This window comes from Nomascus leucogenys, chromosome 2, assembly GCF_006542625.1.
Source record: "Nomascus leucogenys isolate Asia chromosome 2, Asia_NLE_v1, whole genome shotgun sequence".
Taxonomy (NCBI): domain Eukaryota; kingdom Metazoa; phylum Chordata; class Mammalia; order Primates; family Hylobatidae; genus Nomascus; species Nomascus leucogenys.
The window spans coordinates 40,280,817-40,307,285 of NC_044382.1; the positions used below are offsets into that span (position 1 = coordinate 40,280,817).

The 26,469-nt window shown below is 43.5% G+C and overlaps 1 protein-coding gene across 5 annotated transcripts in view; it reads right to left on the bottom strand.

The window, feature by feature from the left end:
• KDM3B (lysine demethylase 3B) overlaps positions 1 to 26,469 on the bottom strand; it is an 80,768-nt gene that overhangs the window by 14,248 nt on the left and 40,051 nt on the right. For all 5 annotated transcript variants that reach the window (XM_030828605.1, XM_030828606.1, XM_030828615.1 and 2 more), the window contains 7 exons: positions 25,662 to 25,863; positions 21,036 to 21,250; positions 19,420 to 19,572; positions 8,358 to 8,465; positions 6,028 to 6,155; positions 4,385 to 4,664; positions 2,759 to 3,015 (listed from right to left, as the gene is read on the bottom strand). In XM_030828605.1, coding sequence (XP_030684465.1) covers positions 2,759 to 3,015; positions 4,385 to 4,664; positions 6,028 to 6,155; positions 8,358 to 8,465; positions 19,420 to 19,572; positions 21,036 to 21,250; positions 25,662 to 25,863 — 1,343 coding nt within the window. The remainder of the gene's footprint in view (positions 1 to 2,758; positions 3,016 to 4,384; positions 4,665 to 6,027; positions 6,156 to 8,357; positions 8,466 to 19,419; positions 19,573 to 21,035; positions 21,251 to 25,661; positions 25,864 to 26,469) is intronic.

Here is a 26,469-nt window from a genome sequence, read left to right on the forward strand (position 1 = left end):
TTACTAATCCCTGTCTCTATAAAGTATGTATAATTATGTAACATCATGGGAGAATTAGAAAAAGAACTGGCGGTATGATGAGCAAGTATACATAAAATGGTACCCGGCCGGGTGCGGTGGCTTACGCCTGTAATCCCAGCACTTTGGGAGGCCGAGGCGGGCGGATCACGAGGTCAGGAGATCGAGACCATCCTGGCTAACACGGTGAAACCCCCGTCTCTACTAAAAATACAAAAAATTAGCCGGGCGAGGTGGCAGGCGCCTGTAGTCCCAGCTACGCGGGAGGCTGAGGCAGGAGAATGGCATGAACCCCGGGGGGCGGAGCCTGCAGTAAGCCGAGATCGCGCCACTGCACTCCAGCCTGGGTGAAAGAGCGAGACTCCGTCTCAAAAAAAAAAAAAAAAAAAGGTACCCAAAGTAATTGTTTTGTTTGCTTTTTAAAATTTACTTATCCAGGCTGGGCATGGTGGCTCACGTCTGTTAATCCCAGCACTTTGGGAGGCTGATTACCTGAGGTCAGGAGTTCGAGACCAGCCTGGCCAACATGGTGGCCAACCTGTCTCTACTAAAAATACAAAAATTAGCCCAGTGTGGTGGCACGTGCCTGTAGTCCCAGCTACTTGCTCAGGAGGCTGAGGCAGGAGATTCATGTGAACCTGGGAAGCGGAGGCTGCAGTGAGCTGAGATCATGCTACTACACTCCAGCTTGGGCAACAGAGTGAGACTGTCTCAAAAAAAAAAAGTTACTTATCCAAAAGAGAAACAAATAACCCAAATTGTATAGAGGGCCCAGTCACCCACAATTCATCATGTTTCAGCCATTAGTCATAAAACAGAAGAAGAGACATATTTATGTATTCGCTTGAAATGATCTGCAGGACATATAAACTAAAAATCAGAAGAGCAAGATGTAGAACATTTAGGGGAAAAACATACATATGATAATATCTCGAGAAACACTGGAGACTTCTAGAAAGGGAAACAGGTGGCTGGGAGGCAAGGGTGCAAGGGAAACTTTTCAGTTGAAACCTTTTTTATTTTATTTATTTTTTTGAGACGTATCTCCCTCTGTCATCCAGGCTGGAGTGCGGTGGTGCGATCTTGGCTCACTGCAACTTCTGCCTCCCAGGTTCAGGCGATTCTGCTGCCTCACCCTCCCGAGTAGCTGGGATTACAAGCATGTGCCACCATGCTTGGCTAATTTTTGTAGTTTTTTAGTAGAGATAGGATTTCGCCATGTTGGTCAGATTAGTCTCGAACTCCTGACCTCAAGTGATCTGTCCGCCTCAGCCTCCCAAAGTGCTGGGATTACAGGTGTGAGCCACTGTGCCCAGCCTCTTTTCTATCTTTCAGATATTGTACCTTGTGAATTCATTCATTCAATAAATGCTTACTACACATGACTGGATCAAACACCATGGCACTAGGGATACACTACAGAATAGTCAAAAATGCCTTTAGGAGAGGCAAGAAACAGAAAATCAAACATGTAATAGGTTAGATGGTAATGAGTGCTATGAAAAAAACAAAGCAGGGAAAATCGGTATGTGCAGAACTGACAGTGTGATGGAATTTTAAAAAGGGTAATGTATGAAGAAAGGGTTACTGAAGGTAACATTTCAGGAGTTAGGTGAGGGAGCTAATGATGAAGCAAGATGAAGCAAGTGAGGTAGTTACACGGGAAAGAAATTCTAGGTGGAGGAAATAACAAGTGCAAAGGCCCTGAAGAGGGAGCATGCCAGGCCATGTTCAAAGAACAGCAAGAAGGTGGGTGTGGCTGGAACGGAGTGAATAGGACAGAGAGTGGTAGTTGAAGACAGAGAGGTGAGAAGAAGATGAACAGATAGGGCTATGGCCTCATAGTCCAGGTGTGTGACTCTACTCATCGGTAAGCACTATAAGGACTCTGCTCATCTTATGAGAGAAAGAGGAAGCCCTTGAAGGATTTCAGGCAGAGATTAAGATATGATCTGACTTATATTTTATTATTTTTCTCCTTTTCTTTTTTTTATTTCTTAATAAAAAGCCTCCCATGGGATGACATATTTTAAAAGAACCTCTCTAGCTACTGTGTTGAAAATACACTGTAGATTGTAAAGGGCGGAAACAAGGGGACCTGTAAGGAATTTATTGCAAAAACTTAGGCGAGATGTTGGCTCAGAACAGAAAGGAAGCAATAGAGCTGATGAAAAATGAGTGGATTCTGAATATAGTTTGAAGATCAAATTTGAACGGATTTGCTAACAAATTAGATATGAAAGGTAAGACAGGTGAGTCCCAAATGATTCTAAGATTTCTGGTGCAAGCAATCACAAGGACAGAGACGCCACCAACCAGTAGGGGAAAACTAAGGAGAAGCAAGTTTATGGTCAGAAGATCAGGAGTTCAGGCTTAGATGCATTAAAAGTTTGAGACATCTATTAGATACCCAAGAGAATATAATACAAATGTACTGTCCAGGTTAAAAAAAAAATTAATGCTGCTATTATCAAGAAAAACAAGCAATCAATGTATTAACTTGTCTGCTGATGACCGAAAAACTTCAAAATCTCAACTTTTACAGACTTCCTAACATGGTACAAAAGGTTCACTACTTAAAAAGATCTCAAACATTCCCAAAACTTTAAAGAGAGACCTTGTCAGCTTGACAATGTAGAGAACACAAATCACCCATGTACCCTCTAACCCGATTATCTGATCTCTGATGGTTCTTTCATGGAAAAGCTGCAAAGGCTAGAGTTGCAGAGAGGACACTTACTGCTGAGGATGTAGAGAAGACCGGGGGAAAGGGTATGCCTGTGTCCAAGGGGGTTTGAGGAAGTTTTCCGGGCCCGGAGTGAAGGAGGTCTCGAAGGCTAGACCCTTCGGTTTTGTTGTTGGAGGCAGTGGGACCCAGCAACAGACTGTTAAAAAGCTTTGGAGTCAGCGGAGAGACCTTTGCAGTGGAGTTGAACGAGTCCAGCCCAAAGGGTGAATGAGACTCTTTATTGAGCACCGACCTCAGGGACCCTGCTTCTGTAAGAACATAACCGGGAATAGCATTAGGTACAAAAAGGAATAATCAGCACACAACTGACTCCTAAAAATCAGTCACATGGGAAGGAGGAAAGATTCTCTCCTTTCCCCTACACCCCCCGAACTGTGTAGTATGGTTTGTTTGGGTCAAGCCTTACAAGCTATAATTATAGGAGGTCTCACAGCCAAGGAGAAACTCTACTACTTCTTTACCAGATCTGAATTTCAAACTCCCTTTTGTCATTCATCTTTCATCTCCCTCACTTCTTAAGACAGTGTTTCAAGTGTATCTTCAGAATACCTGTACTGAAGACACTTGGAGTGCTTGTTAAAAATGGAGATCTTTACCCCCTGAGATTCTGATTTCATAGCTCTGGGTAGGACACAGGAATCTGCATTTTTAACCATTCCTCAGCTGATTCTTGTGCCCAGTGAAAACTTCTGCTCTAAGTCTGCTCTCAACCCTGGCTGCATAACAGAACTATCTGAGAAGCTTGTTAAAAGTCTTGTATATGGCCAGGCACGGTGGCTCACGCCTGTAATCCCAGCACTTTGGGAGGCCGAGGCAGGTGTATCACCTGAGGTTGGGAGTTTGAGACCAGCCTGACCAACATGGAGAAACCTCGTCTCTATTAAAAATACAAAAAAATTAGCTGGGTGTGGTGGCGCATGCCTGTAATCCCAGCTACTTGGGAGGCTGAGGCAGGAGAATCGCTTGAACCCAGGAGACGGAGGTTGCAGTGAGCCAAGATCGTGCCATTGCACTCCAGCCTGAACTCCAGGCAACGAGAGCGAAACTCCGTCTCAAAACAAACAAACAAACAAACAAAAAACCTCTTGTATGAATTCTGACTAAGGAGATCCAGGGTAGGGCCCAGGCATCTGCCTTTTTAGAGAAGTTCCACTTCTAGAAAGAAGGTGAAAGGCAGTCCCTCATTTTTTTGAGACGGAGTCTCGCTGTTGCCCAGGCTGGAGTGCAGTGGCGCGATCTCGGCTCACTGCAGGCTCTGCCCCCCGGGTTCATGCCATTCTCCTGCCTCAGCCTCCCGAGTAACTGGGACTACAGGCACCCGCCACCTCGCCCGGCTAATTTTTTTGTATTTTTAGTAGAGACGGGGTTTCACCGTGTTAGCCAGGATGGTCTCCATCTCCTGATCTTGTGATCCGCCCGCCTTGGCCTCCCAAAGTGCTGGGATTACAGGCGTGAGCCACCACCCCGGCCCCGGCAGTCCCTCATTTTTATGTGATTAGCCAGAGAAAGCAAGTAGCACGTTTCATAAATGTGGATGGTAATGTGTGAGTTCAAAGAATCCTGGAAAAAACTCATAATTTCTACCACAGGCAGAGCAGAGGTTTGTGTGCATCTCACCTTTTGTTTCTTCTTTAGCCTTCTGAGTTGCTAAATCTGCCAACCAGTGCAGGGCGGAGGAGGGCGGGGCTGTGTCAGGGCAAGGAGGCCTGATGGCTTTCAGTTCACTATTGCTATTTGATGCCGAACTGTCTGTTTTCAGAGGCTCTTCAGATCTGATGTCAGTGCTGTCGGCTTTGGGAACATGGTCTGGCTCTGGAGTTGTTACTGGTGCCGGTCCTCCTCCGCCAGAGAAGGTAGTTTCGTTTCCAGAAGAGGCACTAGGGTTTATGCTAGGAAGCTAAAACGCAGAAGGCCAACATGATTAGAGTGCTGTGCTTGGGTAGAAAAAAAAAACAATACAACTAGTAATGGCTTCACATACTAAATAGGTCTGGGAAGAATAATCTGTCATGTAAACTGGCATTTCATACATTATTTAATTCAACATATATTTATTAAGTCCTACAACATGCCAGAAACCAGGCTAGTTCTGTGGAAAGATCAGTGAACAAGGCTTGAAGTTTGTAATCTAAAATAAAGAGTTAGCATGCCTGACAAAATTTCTGCAATGGTGAATTGGTAATTTAAATGACCTCGTAGTGCTGTTCTTAGGATTACATAAAATAGCATATGCAAAGGTCTTAGCATTGTTCTGACACAGATAAATGCTAAATAAATGTTTATTACTCTTACTGATTTTTCCAAATAATTTGCTCTATTTACATACTCTATATAGTCAACTCTACTGAAAATATATCTCAAGACCCCTCAGCATTAATCCCTGTGCCTCTTATCATCAATGATGTGTTGTAGCAGTGTTGCCAGAAAGGCCATGGAATGTTGTGGGTGTCTGAAAAGAAAACCAGGCCGGGTGCGGTGGCTCATGCCTGTAATCTCAGAATCTTGGGAGTCCAAGGTGGGTGGATCACTTGATGTCAGGAGTTTGAGACCAGCCTGAGCAACATGGTGAAAGCCTGTCTCTACTACAAATACAAAAATTACCCGGGTTTGGTGGCGCATGCCTGTAGTCCCAGCTACTTGGGAGGCTGAGGCATGAGAATCACTTGAACCTGGGAGGCAGAGGTTGCAGTGAGCCAAGATCATGCCACTGCACTCCAGTATGGGCAACAGAGCAAGACTCTGTCTCAAAAACAAACAAACAAACAAACAAACAAAAAAACAAACAAACCAAAAAACCAAAACCAAAAGTGACAGAGCAATGTGAAAACCACTGCCTCTGAACCCAACTCAGTGAGCCAATCTTCATATTTCTGTCTTCTGCACCTGAGATGAATCCAGTGATAAGGACCATGTACCTTCTCAGATAACTCTCAAGAAGACCAGCAGTATTCTTAGCAACCTTTTCTATATTCTTTACCCATACAAAGACCCTGAGGTATGTACCTTGACAAGATGCTAAGAATCTCTTTGTGCTATCAGTCAACCATGAACTGGTTTAAAGATGAAGAGAAACTGTACCAATCAGGAATAATTAAAATCCTTTGAGTAAAGTTATTTAAGCTCTCTCTAGAAAGGCTTCTCCATCTCCTGATTCCTCAGGAATCCTACAGTAGCCTGGCATAAGAGAGTTCAAAAGGGGGCATTTCCTGGTCCAAAAAAATTTAAGCTTCACTTAGTTATACCCACACACAGCAGCTTACCTGTGACATCCCATTGGTGACGGCAGGTCTCAATACAGATTTGTTCTGTCGACTGATACAAGGGCAGTTTGCTTTAATTCCCCACTTGCCCCGGGCAGCATGTACCATGTCTCCAATATTGTAAAGAGCTGGGAAAAAAGGTAACAATAAAAATAACACCAGAATACTCGTATATGCCACGTATTGTGTTAAGAGTGTTCTTTACATTATCTCCCTCAATCCTTACCACATTTCAATAAGGTAGCTGCTTTTATCTTCAAGTTTTGATTATCAAACTGAGACTGAGAGAAGTTAGGTCATTTGCTCAAGTACATAAAGCTGGTAAACAGAAGCACTAAGACTTTAGCCCAGGTATATCTACCCCTAAAGTTCTGTTACTTTTAAGCACTAAGCTACACTCCTTTCCCTCTTCTAGTAAACATTAACACGGTATCCTCCAGGAGAAACTCTAGGGGTAGATTCTCTAGTGTTTAAGAGTATAAATATTGGCCAGGTGTGCTGGCTCACGCCTCTAATCCCAGCACATGGGAGGCCAAGGCGGAAGAATTGCTTTGAGGTCAGGAGTTTGAGGCCAACCTGGCCAACATGGTGAAACCCCATCTCTACTAAAAATACAAAAATTAGCTGGGCATGATGGTGCGTGCCTGAAATTCTAGTTACTTGGGAGGCTGAGGCACGAGAATCGCTTGATTCTAGGAGGTAGAGGTTGCAGTGAGCTGAGATTGTGCCACTGTACTCCAGCCTGTGCAACAGGGTGAGACTCCATCTCAAAGAGTGTAAACATTTGGAATTGTATACTTTATTGTAAGTTATACCTAAAAAAAAGGTAAAAACTAATAGATCAATGTAAACTTTATATGGGTAAATATTTAACTATACTAACAGCTGCAGGGAGCAGGCATCCTACCACTGCACTCAGGAAACCCTTTGGCTTAGAAGCAGTGGGGTATAAGGGATCCAGGGAATGCTCCAGCAAAGTTTTCTTTGTTTTTTTTTGTTTTGTTTTTTGTTTTGAGACAGTCTCACTGTGTTGCCTAGGCTGTAGTGCAGTGGTGTGATCTTGGCTCACTGTAGTGCAGTGGTGTGATCTTGGCTCTGCCTCCTGGGTTCAAGCAATTCTCCTGCCTCAGCCTCCCTAGTAGTTGGGATTACAGGCACCTACCACCATGCCTGGCTAATTTTATATTTTTAGTAGAGGCGGGGTTTCACCACGTTGGCCAGGCTGGTCTCAAACTCCTGACCCCAAGTGATTCACCTGCCTCAACCTCCCAAAGTGCTGGGATTACAGGTGTGAACCACCATGCCTGGCCTGTGGCAAAGCTTTCTTAAGTGGAAGATAATATAGGCAGCAGTTTGGTAGAGTCATCATCTTCAATGGATGTATGTTAATGGAAGTACAGAAGCTAGGCATACAGAACTTCTGGAAGAATCACTGAAGTAAACTGGGATTGTGACACAAACATAACCGTTCATTCCTACTGCTGAGCAAGCTGTCTTCCTCATGGATTCAAGATATCTTATTGTCTTCAGCTGGATTTATTTTTTAATTATATGAGATGGGGTCTTGCTATGTTGACCAGTCTGGTTTTGAACTCCTGGCTTCGACTGATCCTCCAATCTTGGCCTCCCAAAGTGCTGGGATTACAGGCATGAGCTACCACACCTGACCATTTTAGCTGTTTTACAAGCCTAAAACCAGAAGTCTTTCTGAAAGCCTAGGCACTGGCTTTTTCATTCTGGTCCAGCCAACTACAGGAATGTGAAATGATATCTGGAAACAAGACCAGGTCCTCCGACCAGAAATCGGGCGCAGTATGTGCAGTGGCCACGTGCACACTAACACATATCTAAAGATTCAAATTTGGCTGAGCACAGTGGCTCACGGTTATACTCTCAGCACTTTGGGAGGCCGAGGTGGGAGGGTCATTTGAGGCCCGGAGTTCAAGACCAGCCTGTGCAACATATTGGGACCCCATCTCTGAAAAAAAAAAAATTAAATTAAATAATAAGCCAGGTGTGGTGGTGCATGCCTGTAGTCCTAGCTACTTGGCAGGCTGAAGTGGGAGGATCACTTGAGGCCAGGAGATCAAGGCTGCAGTAAGCTATGACCACACCACTGCACTCCAGCCTAGGTGACAGAGCAGACGGTCTCTTCAATAATAATAATAGTAATGATAATAATAATAATAATAAAGATCCAAATTCTCAGAGAAATCTGATGATGCTTAAAAGAAAAAATGAGGCTAAATCATTTCAAAAAATTTTATGGTGTATGGCTATCTCAACTAAAAACATTTCTTCCACCAAATCTAAAAAAGGAATTTCCTTACCTGTGCCAGGAATAATTTGTGTGGGCATGAGATTCTCTGGTTCGTGGGACTGTCCTTTTGCACACTTCAACCAGGAGAAAACTTCTTCATCACCCATCTCTTCTGTCTCTGAAATAGAAATGATTTCACTTTTATAAGGGTCAAAAAAATGGATCCTTCTCAGTGAATGGGAGTTTCATAAATGCAAAGGCCAATTTTCTCAAGGCTGAAGGAGATAACAGCTAACTTAAAAAAACAAAAAGCCTCTGCTTTACTGAGATTTTATTTATTTATTTATTTTTGAGACAAGGTTTGCCTCTATTATCCATGCTGGAGTCTAGTGGCTTGATCATGGCTCACCGCAACCTCCACCTCTCCGGCTCAAGCCATCCTCCCACCCTAGCCTGCAGAGTAGCTAGGACTACAGGAGTGCACCATCACTCCCGACTAATGTTTGTATTTTTTTGTAGAGATAGAGTTTCGCCATGTGGCCCAGGCTGGTCTCCAACTCCTGGGCTCAAGTTCCTGGGCCTGCCTTGGCTTCCCAAAGTGCTGGGATTACAGGCATGAGTCACTGTGCCCAACCTAAGGTATAATTTATAAAGAATAAATCCAGCAACTTAAAGTGTTTACTTCAGTGAGTTTAGAGAAACTGAATGAACAACTACCACAATCATGACACAGAACCTTTCTATTCCATCTCCAAAAGTTCTCTCAGGCTCTTGGCAGTCAATTCTCTTCCCTTAAGCCCTGGCCATCAGTGATCAACTTTATAATACTAAAGTTTTGCTATTGGCTGGGCGCAGTGGCTCAAGCCTGTAATCCCAGCACTTTGGGAGGCTGAGGCGGGCGGATCATGAGGTCAGGAGATCGAGACTATCCTGGCTAACACGGTGAAACCCCGTCTCTACTAAAAATACAAAAAATTAGCCAGGTGTGGTGGTGGGCGCCTGTGGTCCCAGCTACTCGGGAGGCTGAGGCAGGAGAATGGCGTGAACCCGGGAGGCGGAGCTTGCAGTGAGCCAAGACTGCGCCACTGTACTCCAGCCTGGGTGACAGTGCGAGACTCCATCTCAAAAAAAAAAAAAGTTTTGCTTTTCAAAAATTTCATATAAATGGAAGCATGTAGGATGCAGTCTTTGTGTTGGGTTTCTTTCACTTAGCATAATGCTTTTGAGTCATCTATATTGTTGTGTGTATTAGTAATTCATTCCTTTGTATAGCTGAGTAGTATTCCATGGCATGAATGTACCATAACTTGTTCATCTATTCATCAGCCGGTTTTTGGCTATTATAAATAAAGCTGCTACACGGCTGGGCGCAGTGGCTCACACCTGTAATACCAACACTTTGGGAGGCAGAGGTGGGCTCAGGAACTTGAACCTGGGAGTTTGAGACCAGCCTGGGCAACATGGCAAAAAAAAAAAAAAAAATTAGCCAAGCATGGTGGCGCATGCCTGTGGTCCCAGCTACTTGGGAGGCTGAGGTAGGAGGATTGTTTGAGCCTGGGAGGCGGAGGCTGCAGTGAGCAGAGATTGCTCCACTGCACTCCAGCCTGGGCAACAGAAAGAGACTCTGTCTCAAAAACAAAAAACAAAAAAACAAAAAAATAAATAAGGCAGCTATAAGCATTCATGTATAGGTCTTTTTGTGGAAATGTTTTTATTTCTCTTGTAAATACCTACCAGTGGGATGCCAGGTCATATGGTAAATTTTAGCTTTATAACTTTGTAAGAAATGACCTTATTGCTTTCCAAAGTGATGGTACCAATCTGCATTCCTACCAGCAATATTTAAGAGGTCTACTTCTTCTACATCCTTGATAATACTTGATACTGTCCGGTTTTCTTTTTTTTTTTTGAGATGGAGTCTTGCTTTGTCGCCCAGGCTGGAGTGCAATGGTGTGATCTCGGCTCACTGCAACCACTGCCTCCCCGGTTCAAGCAATTCTCCTGCCTCTGCCTCCCGAGTAGCTGAGACTACAGGCGCGTGCCACTATGCCCAACTAATTTTTTGTGTTTTTCACAGAGACGGGTTCAATGTTAGCCAGGATGGTCTCAATCTTCTGACCTTGTGATCCACCCGCGTCGGCCTCCCAAAGTGCTGGGATTACAGGTATGAGCCACCACGCCTGGCCAATACTGTCAGTTTAATGAATTTTAGCCATTCTAGTGGACATAATAATTTCTCATTATGGTTTTAATTTGTATTTCCCAAATTAATTACAATTTTTCCCATGTACTTACCTGCCATCGATCTATCTTTTTTGGTGACGTATCTGTTCAAACCTTTTTAAAACTAGCTTGGGCTGGCATGGTGGCTCACATCTGTAGTACTTTGGGAGGCCAATGTGGAAGAATCGCTTGAGCGTAAGAGTTAACGACCAGGATGGGCAACACAGTGAGACCTCATTTCTACAAAACCAAACCAAAACAGAACAACAATAACAAAAAAACGGGCTTGTTTGCCCAGGCTGGTGTCAAACTCCTGCTGGACTCTAGCGATCCTTCTGTCTCAGCCTCCCAGGTAGCTGGGATTATACGTGTACACCACTATGCACAGCAGCTTTTCATTTCCTTTTTGGAGACAGGGTCTTACTCTGTCACTCAGGCTGGAGTGTAATGACATGATCATGGCTCACTGCAGCCTCAACCTCCCAGGGTTAAATAATTCTCCCACCTCAGCCTCCCGAGTAGCTGGGACCACAGGTGAAAGCCACCACATCTCGCTAATTTGTTGTAGAGATGAGGTCTCCGTGTTGCCTAGGCTGGTCTTGAACTCCTGGGCTCAAGCAATCCTACTGCCTTGGCCTCCGTAACTGTTGGGATTACAGGTTATAAGCCACTGTGCCTGGGCTATTTTCATTTTCTTAAACGTGTCTTTTTTTTTTTGGAGATGGGGTCTCACTCTTTTGCCCAGGCTGGAGTGCAATGGTGCAATCTCGGCTCAATGCAACCTCCGCTTCCTGGGTTCAAGCGATTCTCCTGCCTCAGCCTCCCAAGCAGCTCAGATTACAGGTGCCCGCCACCACGCCCAGCTAATTCTTTGTATTTTTAGTAGAGACAGGGTTTCACCATGTTGGCCAGGCTGGTCTTGAGCTCCTGACCTCAGGTGATCCACCTGCCTCGGCCTCCCAAAGTGCTGGGATTACAGGCATGAGCCACTGTGCCCAGCCTTTACGTGTCTTCTGAAAAGGTAAAGTTTTAAACTTTTATATTAGGCTGGGCACAAGCCTGGCCAACATGGTGAAACCCTGTCTCTACTAAAAATACAAAAAAAACTAGCTGGGGGTGGTGGCAGGAACCTGTAATCCCGGCTGCTCAGGAGGCTGAGGCAGGAGGATCGCTTCATCTTGGGAGGTGGAAGCTGCAGTGAGCTAAGATTGCACCACTGCACTCCAGCCTGGGCGACAGGATGAGACTTCGTCTCAGAAAAAAAAAAAAAAAAAAAAAATTAAAGGAATAAAAAATAAACTTTTATATTTTTCATTTGCATTGTGTTCTATCTAAGAAATATTTCTTTAGTGCAAGGATACAAATATTTTATTTCTTTCTAGAAGTTTTAGTTTTAGCTTTTACGTTTAGGCCTATGGTCCACTTAAGAGTTAGTATTTTGTATATGGTGGGAGGTAAAGACAGAGGTTCCTCTTTTTTTTTTTGGAATATGGATATACAATTGTTCCAGTACCATTTGTTGAAAGGGCTATCCTTTCCCCCACTGAACTACCTTGGCACCTTTGTCACAATTGATTATATATGTGTGGGTTTACTTCTAGATTGTTTTCTGTTCCCTTACCACAGTGTCTTAATTACTGTAGCTTTAATATTAATTCCTGAAATGTAGTACAAGTCCTCCAACTTGAATCTATTTCAAAATTGTTTTGGGTATTCTAGATCCTCTGTATTTCACATACATTTCAGAACCATCTTGTCAATTTCTACAAAATGGCCTACTGAGACTTTGATTTGGAATTGCATTTAATTACCTATCAATTTAGAAGAAGTGACATCTTAGTATTCCACCCTCTATTTTTCTTTACTTTTTTTTTTTCTTTTAAGACGGAGTTTCGCCCATTGCCCAGGCTAGAATGCAATGGCACGATCTCAGCTCACCGTAACCTCTGCCTCCCGGGTTCAAGCGATTCTCCTGCCTCAGCCTCCCGAGGAGGTGGGATTACAGGCATGTGCCACCATGCCTGGCTAATTTTGTATTTTTAGTAGAGACAGGGTTTCTCCATGTTGGTCAGGCTGGTCTCGAACTCCTGACCTCAGGTGATCCGCCTGCCTCGGCCTCCCAAAGCGCTGGGATTACAGGCGTGAGTGAGCCACGGCACCCGGCCTATTTTTCATTATTATTATTTTTTCTTTATCTTTTAACAATTTTTTTGTAGAGATGGGATCTTGCTGTGTTGCCCAGCCTGGTTTCAAACTCCTGGCCTCAAGTGATTCTCCCACTTCAGCTTCCCAAAGTGCTAGGATTACAGACATGAGCCACCACACGCAGCCCATATTCAATCTTTGGATCCACAAATGTGGTATATCTCTTCATTTATTTAGGTATTCTTTAATTTCTCTCAGTAATATGTTGTAGTCTTCAGTGTATGTGTCTTGTAGGTATCGGCTAAATTTGTCCCTAAGCACTTCATGATTTTATGATGCTATTGTAAATAACACTGCGGTGCGATCTTGGCTCACTGAAGCTTCCACCTCCCAGGCTCAAGGAATTCTCCTGGTTCAACCTCCCATTACATTTCAATTTCTAATTGTTCATTGCTATCATACAGAAAAATAATTGATCTTTGTATGTTGACTTTGTATCATGTAATATTGAAAAAAAACTCATTATAATTTTAGCGTTTTTGTAGATCTCTGGATTTCTACAGATGATCATGTTGTCTGAGAATAAAAACCATTTTACCTCTTTGCAACCTGTATGTCTCTTTTGTTTTCCTTTTCCCCTTTTTTCCTTTTGTTTCTTCATACTGACCACTAACTCCAGTAAAATACTGAACAGAAGTTACAAAAGCAGACATCCTTGCTTTGCTCCTGAACCTAAGAGAAAGAAGTCAATCTTTCATATTACATGATATTCTACTTATACATAGTTGTGTTTTTCAAACATTATTTCATTATCATTCTCCAAAGAGCTTTTTCAGACTTCGTTTTGTGGTCATTGTGCTCTCCACCCAAGAAATTTTAATACCAGATATACTGTATATCTGTTTATGTATTATGACCCCCTGAAAGGGCACAAAAAATTAACATTTTAGATTCTCCCTCCCAAGCAAGAGCCAATTTTCACCTGATGAGAATGCATAGCCTAGGTTTTTGATAATTTAGACAAATGATTTTTCTGCTATATCTTGAGATCATGTGGTTATATTTTAGTCTACTAATATAGTGGACTGCACTGATTTTCAAGTGAACCCCATTTGTTCATGATGTATTATTCTTTTTATGTATCTCTTGACTTAAACTTGCTAAAGTTTTATAAAATATTTTTACATCTATGTTCATGACCGATACTGGGGCTGTAACTTTCTATGCTTCCCATGTCTTTATTTGGTTTTGATATTAGTATAATGCTGGCTTCATAAAACAAGCTGGTAAGTGTTTCCTCCTATTTTCTGAAAGACTGTGTGTATAATCGGTATTATTTCCTCCTTAAATGCTTGCTATAATTTACTAGTAAGGCCACCATCTAGACCTTAAGTTTTCTTTGTTGAAACTACAAATTCAATTTCTTTCTTTCTTTTTTTTAAGGAGTGTAGGAGCAAAGGTTTAATAGGCAAAAAAAAAAAAAAAAAAAAAAAAAGAAAGAGAAAGGAAAACAGCTCTCTCTCTAGTGAGAGAGAGGGGACTCCCAAGAGGAAAAGACCAACTGGTAGGGCAGATGTGCTGGATTTTACTCAGGCTTGAGGAGGCGGTGTCTGATTTACATAGGGATTACAGATCGGTTCAATCAGGTATGATGTTTACATAGCTTTAGGGGAAGGCTGGCTACCCCACCCTAATGTTATTATGCAAATTAACTTTCCCCTTGGCTGGTGCCATCTTGTCTGCTCCTTACTGTACATGTGGTTGACAAAGAGAAGGGAAGATGAAGCTCCCATCTTGAACATGATTTCATAACTGCTAACATCTATGTCTGCAACTGAATTTTACAGGCTGCTCTTTGTTAGAAAGAAAATAATTTGGGGCTGCTTTTCATTAAATGGAAAACCTTACCAAGGACTTCTGTACCCTCAGTATCCGCCTAAGTAATTTCTTCTTAACACCTGTATCATTCCCCTCTCTGGAGTGGTAACCCTAACTACTATTAGGGGCTGTTGGACGAGGACTCTTTCTGGCTACTTCCTGCTGAAAAGAGGTGTTGTGTGGGGAACAGCAGGTAGGGCTCCTCCTGGGGCCGATCTAAGAGTACTCGGAAGAAAGGCATGTCCATGTGTGGTTCTGTCTGCAGCACCATTTGGAGTTTGATTGCTGTTAGCCATTCCGATGGGTTGTAACACTGGTTTGCCTCCACCAGATGTTGTGTTTTGATGAATGCTGTACCTTGGTATCTGGGACGAGGTCCCCAGTATGAAGCAGCTACAATGTCTGGGGTAAATACCTGAGGTTCATCATCTCGTGCCAGGAAAATTTTGGACACAGACACACATGAGGAATTTAGGAGTGGAGATTTAACAGGTGAAAGAAAGAGAAAGAAAAAGAAAGGAAAACAGCTCTCTCTCTAGTGAGAGAGAGGGGACTTCCAAGAGGAAAAGACCAAGTTCTTAATGTAAAGTTATTTAGGTTCTCTATTTGTTCTCAAGGGAATTTTGATAGTTTGTGTTTTTCATGGAATTTGTCCATTATATCTAAGCTGTAAAAGTTATTGGCATAGACTGGGTGTGGTGGCTCACACCTGTAATCCCAGCACTTTGGGAGGCTGAGGCAGGCAGGTCGCCTGAGGTCAGGAGTTCGAAACCAGCCTGACCAACATGCTAAAACTCCATCTCTGCTAAAAATACAAAAATTAACTAGGTTTGGTGGCATGCACCTGTAATCCCAGCCACTTGGGAGGCTGAGGCAGGAGAATCGCTTGAACCCGGGAGATGGAGGTTGCAGCGGGCTGAGATCATGCCACTGCACTCCAGCCTGGGCGACAGAGATAGATACTGTCTCAAAAAAAAAAAAAAAAAAAAATTTATTGGCATAATAATGTTCATAATTTTACTTATCCTTTTAATGTCTAAAAGATCTGTATTGAGGTCCTCACATTCTTTTTTTTTTATTATTATTAAAGAGATAGGGTCTCACTATGTTCCCCTGCTGGTCTCAAGCTCCTGGATTCAAGTGATCCTCCCACCTAAGACTCTCAAGTAGATGAGAGTATAGGCACACGCCACTGTGCCTGCATCTCTCATTCTCTCATTGGTAAACTGTACCTTCTTTTTTTTATCATGTAGGCAGAAGATTAGCACATATAAAATATCTTTTTCTCATTTATACTCTTTTAAAAAGTTAATTGTTTAACTTTTCTTTTTTTTTATTGAGACAGAGTTTCACTCTTGTTGCCTAGGCTAGAGTGCAATGTTGTGACCTCGGCTCAATGCAACCTCCACCTAAGTGATTCTCCTGCCTCAGCCTCCTGAGTAGCTAGGTCTACAGGTGCCCGCCACCAGGCTCAGCTAATTTTTTTTTGTATTTTTAGTAGAGACAGGGTTTCACCGTGTTGGCCAGGCTGGTCTCAAACTCCTGACCTCAGGTGATCCACCTGCCTCAGCCTCCCAAAGTACTGGGATTACAGGCGTGAGCCACTGTGCCTGACCTTAACTTTTCTTTTTTTGAGACAGGGCTGCACTCTGTCACCCAGGCCGGAATGCAGTGGTGCAATCATGGCTCACTACAGCCTCAACCTTCTGGGCTCAGGTGATCCTCTCCCATCAGCCTCTGAGTAGTTGGGACCACAGGTGCGTGCCACCACGCCCAGCTAATTTTTAAATTTTTTGTAGAGATGGGAGTTTTGCTATGTTGCCTAGGCTGGTCTTGAATTCCTGGCCTCAGTAATCCCCATCTTGACTTCTCAAAGTGTTGGGATTGCAGGTGTGAGCCACCGAACCTAGCCAGTCCCATTTCTTTTTGGTTTCATTTTTCCTGCCTTCTTTTGAGCTACTTACATATTTTTTGTGATTTTATTTTGTTTTCCATTTTGGACTTATTAGCTATATTTCTTTGTTTTTAAGTGGTTGCTTTAGCATTTTCATTATTAATCTTCAACTTATCAGAGTCTATCTTCAAATATTAATTTCACTTTACATACAGTGTAAGATCCTTACAAAACTATACTTCCATTTTTCCCTCTTTTCCTCTGTGCTGCTATTATATATTTGAATTTTACATATAGTATAAACCCCAAAATATAGTTACTATTTTTGCTTTTAAACAATTAACTTTCAAAAGGATTATAAATGAGAAAAAGAGATCTTTTATATTTACTCATATATACCATGTAGGATGTTCTTCATTACTTTGTGTAAGTTCTGATTTCCATATCATTTTCTTCTGCCTGAATAACTACCTTTAACTTTATTATCGTGTGGATCTGCTGGTGGTACATTCTATCAGCTTTTCTTGGTTTGAGAAAAGCTGCTGGAATGGTCACTCGTTTTTTTTTTTTCTTTTGTAAGACAGAGTCTCACTCTGTTGCCTATGCTAGAGTGCAGTGAAGTGATGATGGCTCACTGCAGCCTAAACCTCTCATCTCAAGTGATCCTCCCACCTCAATCTCCCAAGTAGCTGCGACCACAGGCATGTGTCACCATGCCCAGCTACTTTTAAAAAATATTTGTGGCGGGCCATGGTGGCTCACGCCTGTAATCCTAGCACTTTGGGAGGCTGGGGCGGGTGGATCACGAGATCAGGAGTTCAAGACCAGCCTGCAAACATAGTGAAACCCCATCGCTACTAAAAATACAAAAATTAGCCAGGCATGGTGGCAGGAACCTGTAATCCCAGCTACTTGGGAGGCTGAGGCAGGAGAATCACTTGAACCTGGGAGACAGAGGTTGCAGCGAGCCGAGATTGTACCACCGCACTCCAGCCTGGTTGACAGTGTGACACTCCATCTCAAAAAAAAAAAAAAAAGAAAATTTGTAGGCCGGGCACGGTGGCTCACGCCTGTAATCCCAGCACTTTGGGAGGCTGAGATGGGCAGATCACCTGAGGTCAGGAGTTTGAGACCAGCACTATTCATAATAGCCAAATGTGGAGGCAACCCAAAAGTCCATCAACTGGTGAATAAACAAAACGTAGTATATCCAAAAAAGGAGTATTATTTGGCAATGCAAAGGAATGAATGGTTCACATGTGCTAAAACACAGATGAAACTTTAAAACATTACACTAAGTGAAACGGGCTAGTCACAGAAGACATAACAAAGTGTAAAGCAAGCCTTGGAAGAATCAAACTGTTTAGCAGGTTACTTAGCAATGCACTAGACTAGACACGATAGTGTATGATTTTTTTTTTTTTTTTTTTTTTTTAGATGAAGTCTTGTTCTGTTGCCCAGGTTGGAGTGCAGCAGTGTGATCTCAGCTCACTGCAACCTCCGTCTCCTGGGTTCAAGCGATTCTCCTGCCTCAGCCTCTTGAGTAGCTGGGATTACAGCCACACGCCACCATGCTCAGCTAATTTTTGTATTTTTAGTAGAGACAGGGTTTCACCATATTGGCCAGGCTGGTCTCGAACTCCAGACCTTGTGATCTGCCTGCCTTGGCCTCCCAAAGTGCTGGGATTACAGGCGTGAGCCATGGCGCCTGGCCGATTCTATTTTTATGACATGTCCAGAATAGACAAATCTACAGAGACAAAAAGCAGACTACTTGTTAAAATAGCATTAGTCTAAAAAAAAAAAGAGAAAAAAGTGGACTAGTGGATGCCGAGGTCTGAGGAGGAATCGAGAGTGACTGATAATAGGTATGGGTTGTTAGGTGGGGTGTGGGGTGATGAAAATGGAATTAGATAATGGCTCTACAACCTTGTAGATTTACTTTAATTAATTAATTAATTGATTTTTAGATAGGTCTCACTCTGTTGCCCAGGCTGGAGTGCAGTGGTATGATCACAGCTCACTATAACCTCAAACTCTGAGCTCAGGTGATCCTCCTGCCTCAGCCTCCTGAGTAGCTATGACTACAAGCATGTGCCACCATATCTAGTTAGCTAATTTCATTCTATTTTGTAGAGATGGGGTCTTGCTGTGTTACCCAGAGTGGTCTCTAACCCCTGGCCTCAAATGATCCTCCTATCTTCCTCTCAAAGTGCTGGAATTACAGGCATGAGCCACCACACTAAGCCTTGTACACATTAAAAGAGGTGAATTTTATGGCATGTGAATTATATCTCAATAAAGATGTTATTTAAAAAAAAAAACACAGGTACAGTGGCTCACGCCTGTGATTCCCAGCACTCTGAGAGGTCGGGGAGGATTACTTGAGCCTAGGAGGTCAAGGGTGCAGTAAGCCATGATTGTGCTGCTGGGCTCCAACCTGGGCGACAGAGCGAGAACCTGCCTTAAAAAAAAACAAAACAGGCCGGGCGTGGTGGCTCACGCCTGTAATCCCAGCACTTTGGGAGGCCGAGGCGGGTGGATCATGAGGTCAGGAGATCGAGATCATCCTGGCTAACAGTGAAACCCTGTCTCTACTAAAAATACAAAAAATTAGCCGGGCGAGGTGGTGGGCGCCTGTAGTCCCAGCTACTCGGGAGGCTGAGGCAGGAGAATGGCGTGAACCCCAGGGGGCGGAGCCTGCAGTAAGCCAAGATCGCGCCACTGCACTCCAGCCTGGGCGACAGCGAGACTCTGTCTCAAAAAAAAAAAAAAAAACAAGGAAAAATTAAGAATAATCCTTCTTGTCTTGTTTCAGCCTTCCTAGGCTAAGTATTTGCCATTTTAAGGTCTTAAAATACAACAAAGTTGAATGAAGCCAAGTAGCTAAAGAGAGGCATAAGGCCATTCCTGCCTCAATTTTCAAATCCCACAACACCATGGACATACCTCCAGGTTACCTTTCGAGCTGCACAGGACAATGTTTACTTACCACTGCGTGGCCGGCTTTTCCTGAGCCGGTAACAGTCAAGGCAGACCCCAAATCCACATTTGCGACAAACCCAGTGGATGTTGAAGAGAGTTGTTTCACAAACATCACACATCTCCCGTACACCACGCACAGCTCGCTTCCATGCCACTTTCTCTGGTGGAAAGAGGAAACAGAATTGGCATTGATCATCCTGACCAACAGCAAGAGACCCCAGACTCACTGATCCCTACTCAAGCTATTTTGTTCAGCAATAAAACTCAAAGATTCATAAAGTCTGTGTTTCTGTAATTGTAGGAGAAACTAAATACAATAATTTCTAGTATTTCTGAACAAACTGACTGTACAACTTATTTATAATATAATGGTATTTCAAGGGCTCATGGTAATACCAGGATATAACCTATTGTCAAAAAGGAATTACTGCCACATGTTATCACTTAAGGAATTGTAAAAAAAATTTTTTTTTTGAGATGGAGTCTCACTTTGTCGCCCAGGCTGGAGTGCAGTGGCGTGATCTCGGCTCACTGCAAGCTCCGCCTCCCGGGTTCACACCATTCTCCTGCCTCAGCCTCCCGAGTAGCTGGGATTAAAGGCACCCACCACCAAGCCTAGCTAATTTTTGTATTTTTAGTAGAGACGGGGTTTCACCATATTGGCCAGGCTGATCTCGAGCTCCTGACCGCGTGATCTGCCTGCCTCTGCCTCCCAAAGTGCTGGGATTACAGGAGTGAGCCACTGCGCCCAGCCGGAATTGAAAAATTTTTAATTGGGGGAGTTTAAAAAAAAGAGGATTTCTCTCTTGAAATTTAGGATATAGGGCTGGGTGCGATGGCTCATGCCTATAACCCCAGCACTTTGGAAGGCTGAGGCGGGCGGATCATGAGGTCAGGAGATCGAGACCATCCTGGCTAACACGGCGAAACCCTGTCCCTACTAAAAACACAAAAAATTAGCTGGGCTTGGTGGTGGGTGCCTGTATTCCCAGCTACTCAGGAGGCTGAGGCAGGAGAATGGCGTGAACCCAGGAGGTGGAGGTTGCAGTGAGCCGAGATTGCGCCACTGCACTCCAGCCTGGGCGACAGAGTGAGACTCTGTCTCAAAAAAAAAAAAAAAAAAAAAAGAAATTTAGGATATAATTTCACAGTATAACTTTTCTTACTCTGGAAAATAGGGCATAGTATCTTACAGACATGGAAATATTTGAAATGTATGAATAATGTGGGTTCTAGGTATGAAACATGGCACCTAGTAGCACACCATCTATTTACAAACCATAGAGCTTATTAATACAAATTGGTTCAAAGCAAACTGAAAATATTCAGAGTGAGGCAAACTCAAATGGGAATTTAAGTGGATATTATGGCTGCTGTGCTACAAAAACGAAAGGCAGGCAGAGAAAGAGTTTTTGGTTTGTTAACTGCCAAAGACTGAAACAATGAGGTCTGCTGGATATAGTTAAGGTCTCAACGACAGGTTGCTACAAAGAGAAGTCTTATCGGTCTTAATTCATTCACAGAAAATGCTATCTGCCACTGTCCCCAGTCTTCCCATTAAGTGAAAGAAAATAAAAGTTTTTCACTAGGAGCACCTGGAAGACAAGTGAGAAGGTGACTTACGGTGTGGTTCCACCATCATCATGGCCTCCTTCTCAGACATTACGAGCTGGCAGAACTGGTCCCCAACATTGGCCAGGATGTATTTTGAGGTCTCTAGATCTATCCCTTCTGCTAGGGAGGAAGAGGGAATCCACAGGTTCATGGCATCAGGGTCACTTTGCTGGGGGCTTAGAAACCCCTCCACACGGAGTACCCCCTTTCGAGTGAAGATCAACCTGAGACATGATCAAATACATGGTAAATCGCAGTAGCAATGCAAACTAACACACACCTAAACTCCTGGGACCTAAACAGAAGTAAAATGAGACAACAGGAATCAGACTAAGAATTTTCACCACAGTTGACCAAAACACTATGCATTCTCTGCTAATAGTAAAGCTTGTTAACATAACATTGAGTAGGTCTAGATTCTTTAAAAAGCTGTCCCAGAGTTGCTCTTAGTTTTTCCATTCACCTGTTCTACACCTGCACCCATACTGCTGAATGTGACCAGAGAAAAACACAGACCCACTTTCCAATTTTTTTTTTCTTTTTAAGACAGAGTCTTGCTCTGTCACCCAGGCTGGAGTGCTGTGGCATGATCTCGGCTCACTGCAACCTCCGCCTCCCGGGTTCAATTAATTCTCCTGCCTCAGCCTCTTGAGTAGCTGGGACTACAGGCACACACCACCATGCCCAGCTAATTGTTGTATTTTTAGTAGAGACAGGGTTTCACCATGTTGCCCAGGCTTGGGCAACTAACCTCAAGAGATCCGCCTGCCTTAGTCTTCCAAAGTGCTGGGATTACAGGCATGAACCACACCACTCCCGGCCAACACAGAGCCACTTTCATTGTAACAATTTATTTATTTATTTTTTGGAGACAAAGTTGCGTTCTGTTACCCAGGCTGGAGCACAGTGGTACCATCACAGCTCACTGCAGCCTTGACCTCCTGGGCTCAAACAATCCTGCCACCTCAGCTTCTCAAGTAGCTGGGACTACAGGGACACGCCACCACATCCAGCTAATTTTTTATTTTTTAATTTTTTTTTGAGACAGAGTCTCGCTCTGCCACCCAGGATGGAGTGCAGTGGCGCGATCTTGGCTCACTGCAAACGCCTTCTCCGGGGTTCACGCCATTCTACCGCCTCCGCCTCCCCAGTAGCTGGGACTACAGGCGCCTGCCACCACGCCCAGCTGATTTTGTTTTTGTATTTTTAGTAGAGACGGGGTTTTACCATGTTAAGCCAGGATGGTCTCGATCTCCCGACCTCGTGATCCGCCTGCCTCGGCCTCCTAAAGTGCTGGGATTACAGGCGTGAGCCACTGCGCCTGGCCTAATTTTTCATTTTTTAAAACTGTTCGTAGAGACAGGGTCTTGCCATGTTGCCCAGGCCAATTTCAAACACCTGGGATTAAGCGATCCGCCCACCTCGGCCTTCCAAAGTGTCAGGATTATAGGCATGAGCCACTGTGCCTGGCCTTTTAACGCTTTAAATTCATGTCTACCTACATCAGGTGAGTCCTTAATATTGCCTGACAGTCACAATACAGTTTCTTGGTACACTCCCTCCTCTAGAAGCCTATTTTCTTACCTTCCTTCTATTCATACCTCCAATATTACTTCCCCCGTGAGGACCTTGTTTTCTATTCCACTGAGAAAACAGGAGCCAGAAGACAACCTCCACAAGTTCCCACCACGACACTACCACACTTCCGTGCAACTTGGCCCACGTATTCCGTATGATTTCCTGCTGCTCTGAACCAGCAAAGGCCAGTATCTCCTGCTATATCCTATCACTTTTCCCCAACCCAAAGACATTTCTCCACTAAATCTCTCCTCTCTTTTCAACATCATCTATTTTCTTCTCTATCAGATCACTGTTGCCAGCATATAAATTTGCTCCAATTTCTACCACAAAAATCCTCTCAAGCCATACCCTCCCTCCATTTATCCGCTTGGCAAAGTTCCTCTAAAGAGTTGTCTATACTTGGCCGGGCGCGGTGGCTCACGCCTGTAATCCCAGCACTTTGGGAGGCCGAGGCGGGCAGATCATGAGGTCAGGAGATCAAGACCATCCTGGCTAACACGGTGAAACCCTGTCTCTACCAAAAATACAAAAAATTAGCCAAGCATGGTGGCGTGCGCCTATAATCCCAGCTACTCAGGAGACTGAGGCAGGAGAATCGCTTGAACCCAGGAGGCGGAGGTTGCAGTGAGCCAAGACCACGCCATTGCACTCCAGCCTGGGCAACAGGGCAAGACTCCATCTCAAAAAAAAAAAAAAAAAAAAAATTATGATGATTATTATTTTTTGTAGAGACACGGTCTCACTATGTTGTTCAGGGTGGTCTCAAACTGATGGCCTCAAGTGATCCTTCAACCTTAGCCTCCCAAAGTCCTGGGATTACAAGCGTGAGCTACCGCCCCCATCCAAGTCAGCAACATTTGACACAGTTCATTATTCCTTCCTGGAAATACTTTCTTTAGTTGTCTTCTGGGATACCTCACTGCCTAGTTTTCCTGCTACTTCACTAGCTGTTCTTTCTCAGTCTCCTTTACTAGTTGCTTCCACCTTTCTCACCTCTAAACATTGGAGAGTACCAGAGTTTGGTCCCTGGACTGCTATTCTTCTTTATCTATGCTCTGATCTCACTTAGACTGACAGCTTTAAATACCTGGTGATATCCAAATTTATATCTCTAGGTAGGACCCCTTCCTTTAACTCTAGAGCTGTATCTCCAGCTGCCTTCTCAGTATCTTCCTGTTCGGATTCCTCTTGAACATCCCAACTCCTAAACAAGCCATCTCTCCAAATTTTAACACAGCCACCGCCCGGCCAAGTTTAAAAACAACTCCATCCCCTTCTCCCCTTTTCCTCCTCAAACCTGCTTTTCCCTAAAGAATCTCTTTATCAGTAAATGGCAGTCTCATTCTTCCTGTTTTTAGGCCAAAAGACATATCTAGAACCAGACATAGAATGATCCTTAAGTCCTTTCTTTCATACTTCACATCTAATTCTTCAGAAAATTATATCTGCTCTATCTTCAACTACTTCTCATCATGTCCATCACTATCTCTCTGGTCCAAGCCCCATCATTTCTCACTTGGATAATTCCAACAGCCTCCTAACTTCTCTGCTTCTGCCCTTGCCTCTACATAACCTATTCTCAAAAAGGTGGCCAAAGTGGCCTTTTTAAACATGAATCAGTGTCACTCATCAGCTCAAGGCCTCCAATGACTTCTCATCAGAGTAAAAACCAAGGCCTTTGGAATAGCCCTTTAAAATGTGGACCCATCATTAACTCATTCACCTCAACTCCTTTTCCTTCTTTGCTTATTCTATTTTAGCAACCTAACTTTATGGACACACCAGAAATATTCCAGCTTTGCGATGATTGCACTTGTCTGGAATACCTGTCACAGTGTGGTGTATTCCTTCACCTCTTGCCGGCTGTTCCTCAACTCTCACTTTCTCAGATCATCCTGTTTAAAACTGTAGCCTCTCTAGCCTCCTCACACTTCAATCCTCTTTCTTTATTTTTCTCATAGTTATTATCAGCTGACATATCATTTATTATTTTTTTTTTCTTTTAGAGAGAGCCTCGCTTTGCTTCTAAGGCTGGAGCGCAGTGGTACGATCAAGGCTCAATGCAGCCTTGACGTCCTGGGCTCAAGTGATCCTCCCACCTCAGCCTCCTGAGTAGCCGGAATTACAGGTGTAATTCCACCACACTCGGCTAATTTTTAAAATTTTTTGTAGAGACACCTGTAATTCCACCACACTTGGCTAATTTTTAAAATTTTTTGTAGAGACAAGGTCTCACTATGTTGCCCATGCTGGTCTCAAGTGATCCTTCTGCTTCGGCCTCCCAAATTGCTGGAATTAAAGGCACGTAATCATGCTTGGCCTTTTTTCCTTATTTACTGTCTGCCTCCCCAAACCTTCTGAGGGCTGAAATTTGATTTTTTTGTTGTTCACTGCTGAATATTCAATGGCCAGAACAACGGTTGGCACACATTAAATGCTCAATAAACATTTGCTAAGTGAATCCACCATGTTGGTAAACCATTTGGATTTACTTTAAAAATTAAAGATTCTTGAAAGGTCACTCAGAAGAAACTCCCCTTCTAAGTTTATCAAGCAGAAGAAAAGTAACTAAAGAGATATTGTTTGGTAAAAGCAGACGATATTCCCAGATTTCCATCAGTTATATCTTATTTCAAAGATGCTTCACATTATCTCCAAATCTTACTTCCCCGTCTTTTTAACACGACTCAAGTTACTCTAGCACTGAGGAGGAATAAGCAGTCAGGCAGATCCATAATATGAAATGCAGTCCTTCTGCTTATAATAGTGGTTTCAAACAGAACCAACCCAAGTTAGGAATAACTCAGGGAATAGCACACAGAGCTGCAGCTAACACTGCTCAATTTTAATTCTCCAAGGACAAAACCACGTCATTTTACAATCCAGACAACTAAGTGACTACTATGCCAGAGCCTCTTCACAGACGCTGAGAACAAAGGAGTTGAGGAAAGCAAAGACCAAGATGATGAAACATGTTTCTAGACTCAGAGAAAGAGTGGAAGTTATGTGTCACTAATGAAAACTAGCAAAGGAGGAAAACAGGAGTTTGGGTACCTCCGGAAGTGAAAGAAACGGCAGGCTACAGTAGAATCATCTTGCTCCTGTTCCTTAAACTTCCGGTACCGCTCCAGGCGGCATTCACGACACTTGTGCAGATGAGGTGCCACGTTGATGCATGACCCATCCTGCAGGAAGGGCTCTCCAGATTGCTTCAGCTTCTTCACTTTGCTTACATCTTTCAGCACTGACTGGCCAACTGTGGCAAGGGAGAGAGAAGAAAAGTTTGTCATGAGGTGTAAACAGGAACCAATAGCATGATTCTTTTGGGGACAGACATTTGTCCTGACCTGGGTTGCTACTCTTTTCCCTGCTTGGGCATGTACCCATTATGTCCATCCTTGACAGGAAGGGAAAGCAAGGAGCAAAGAAGCTTCCATTGGGAGCTAAGAACCATGCAGAACTTGTGGGAAGTGCCCCACTATGGCAAAACAACTTTGAATATGGGTGTGAAAAACATAAGAAGGCAGACTGTAGCCATCACCTGCCTCTAGTCTCTCACGATATGGCTATTCTGTTCGTCAGGACCTCTTGAGCTCCCACAACATAGCAATTCCTATTGAAAACAGCTGCTTTTACCACGAGACTGTTTTACCCGCTTCTGGACCATAACCTCACACCACACAAGTTAATGGATTTTGATAGAGCTGTTAAAATCCTTATGTAGGTTTCAGAGAGGAGCAAACTGAGGGGTGATTGTCTCTGCTTCATCAAGTCTACAAATGTCTGCTATGTGGGAATGGATACCAGTTCCCAGTAACCCCTCTGAAGTAAAGAGGATGGGCCAAAGTGAAGTAAAAAGGGA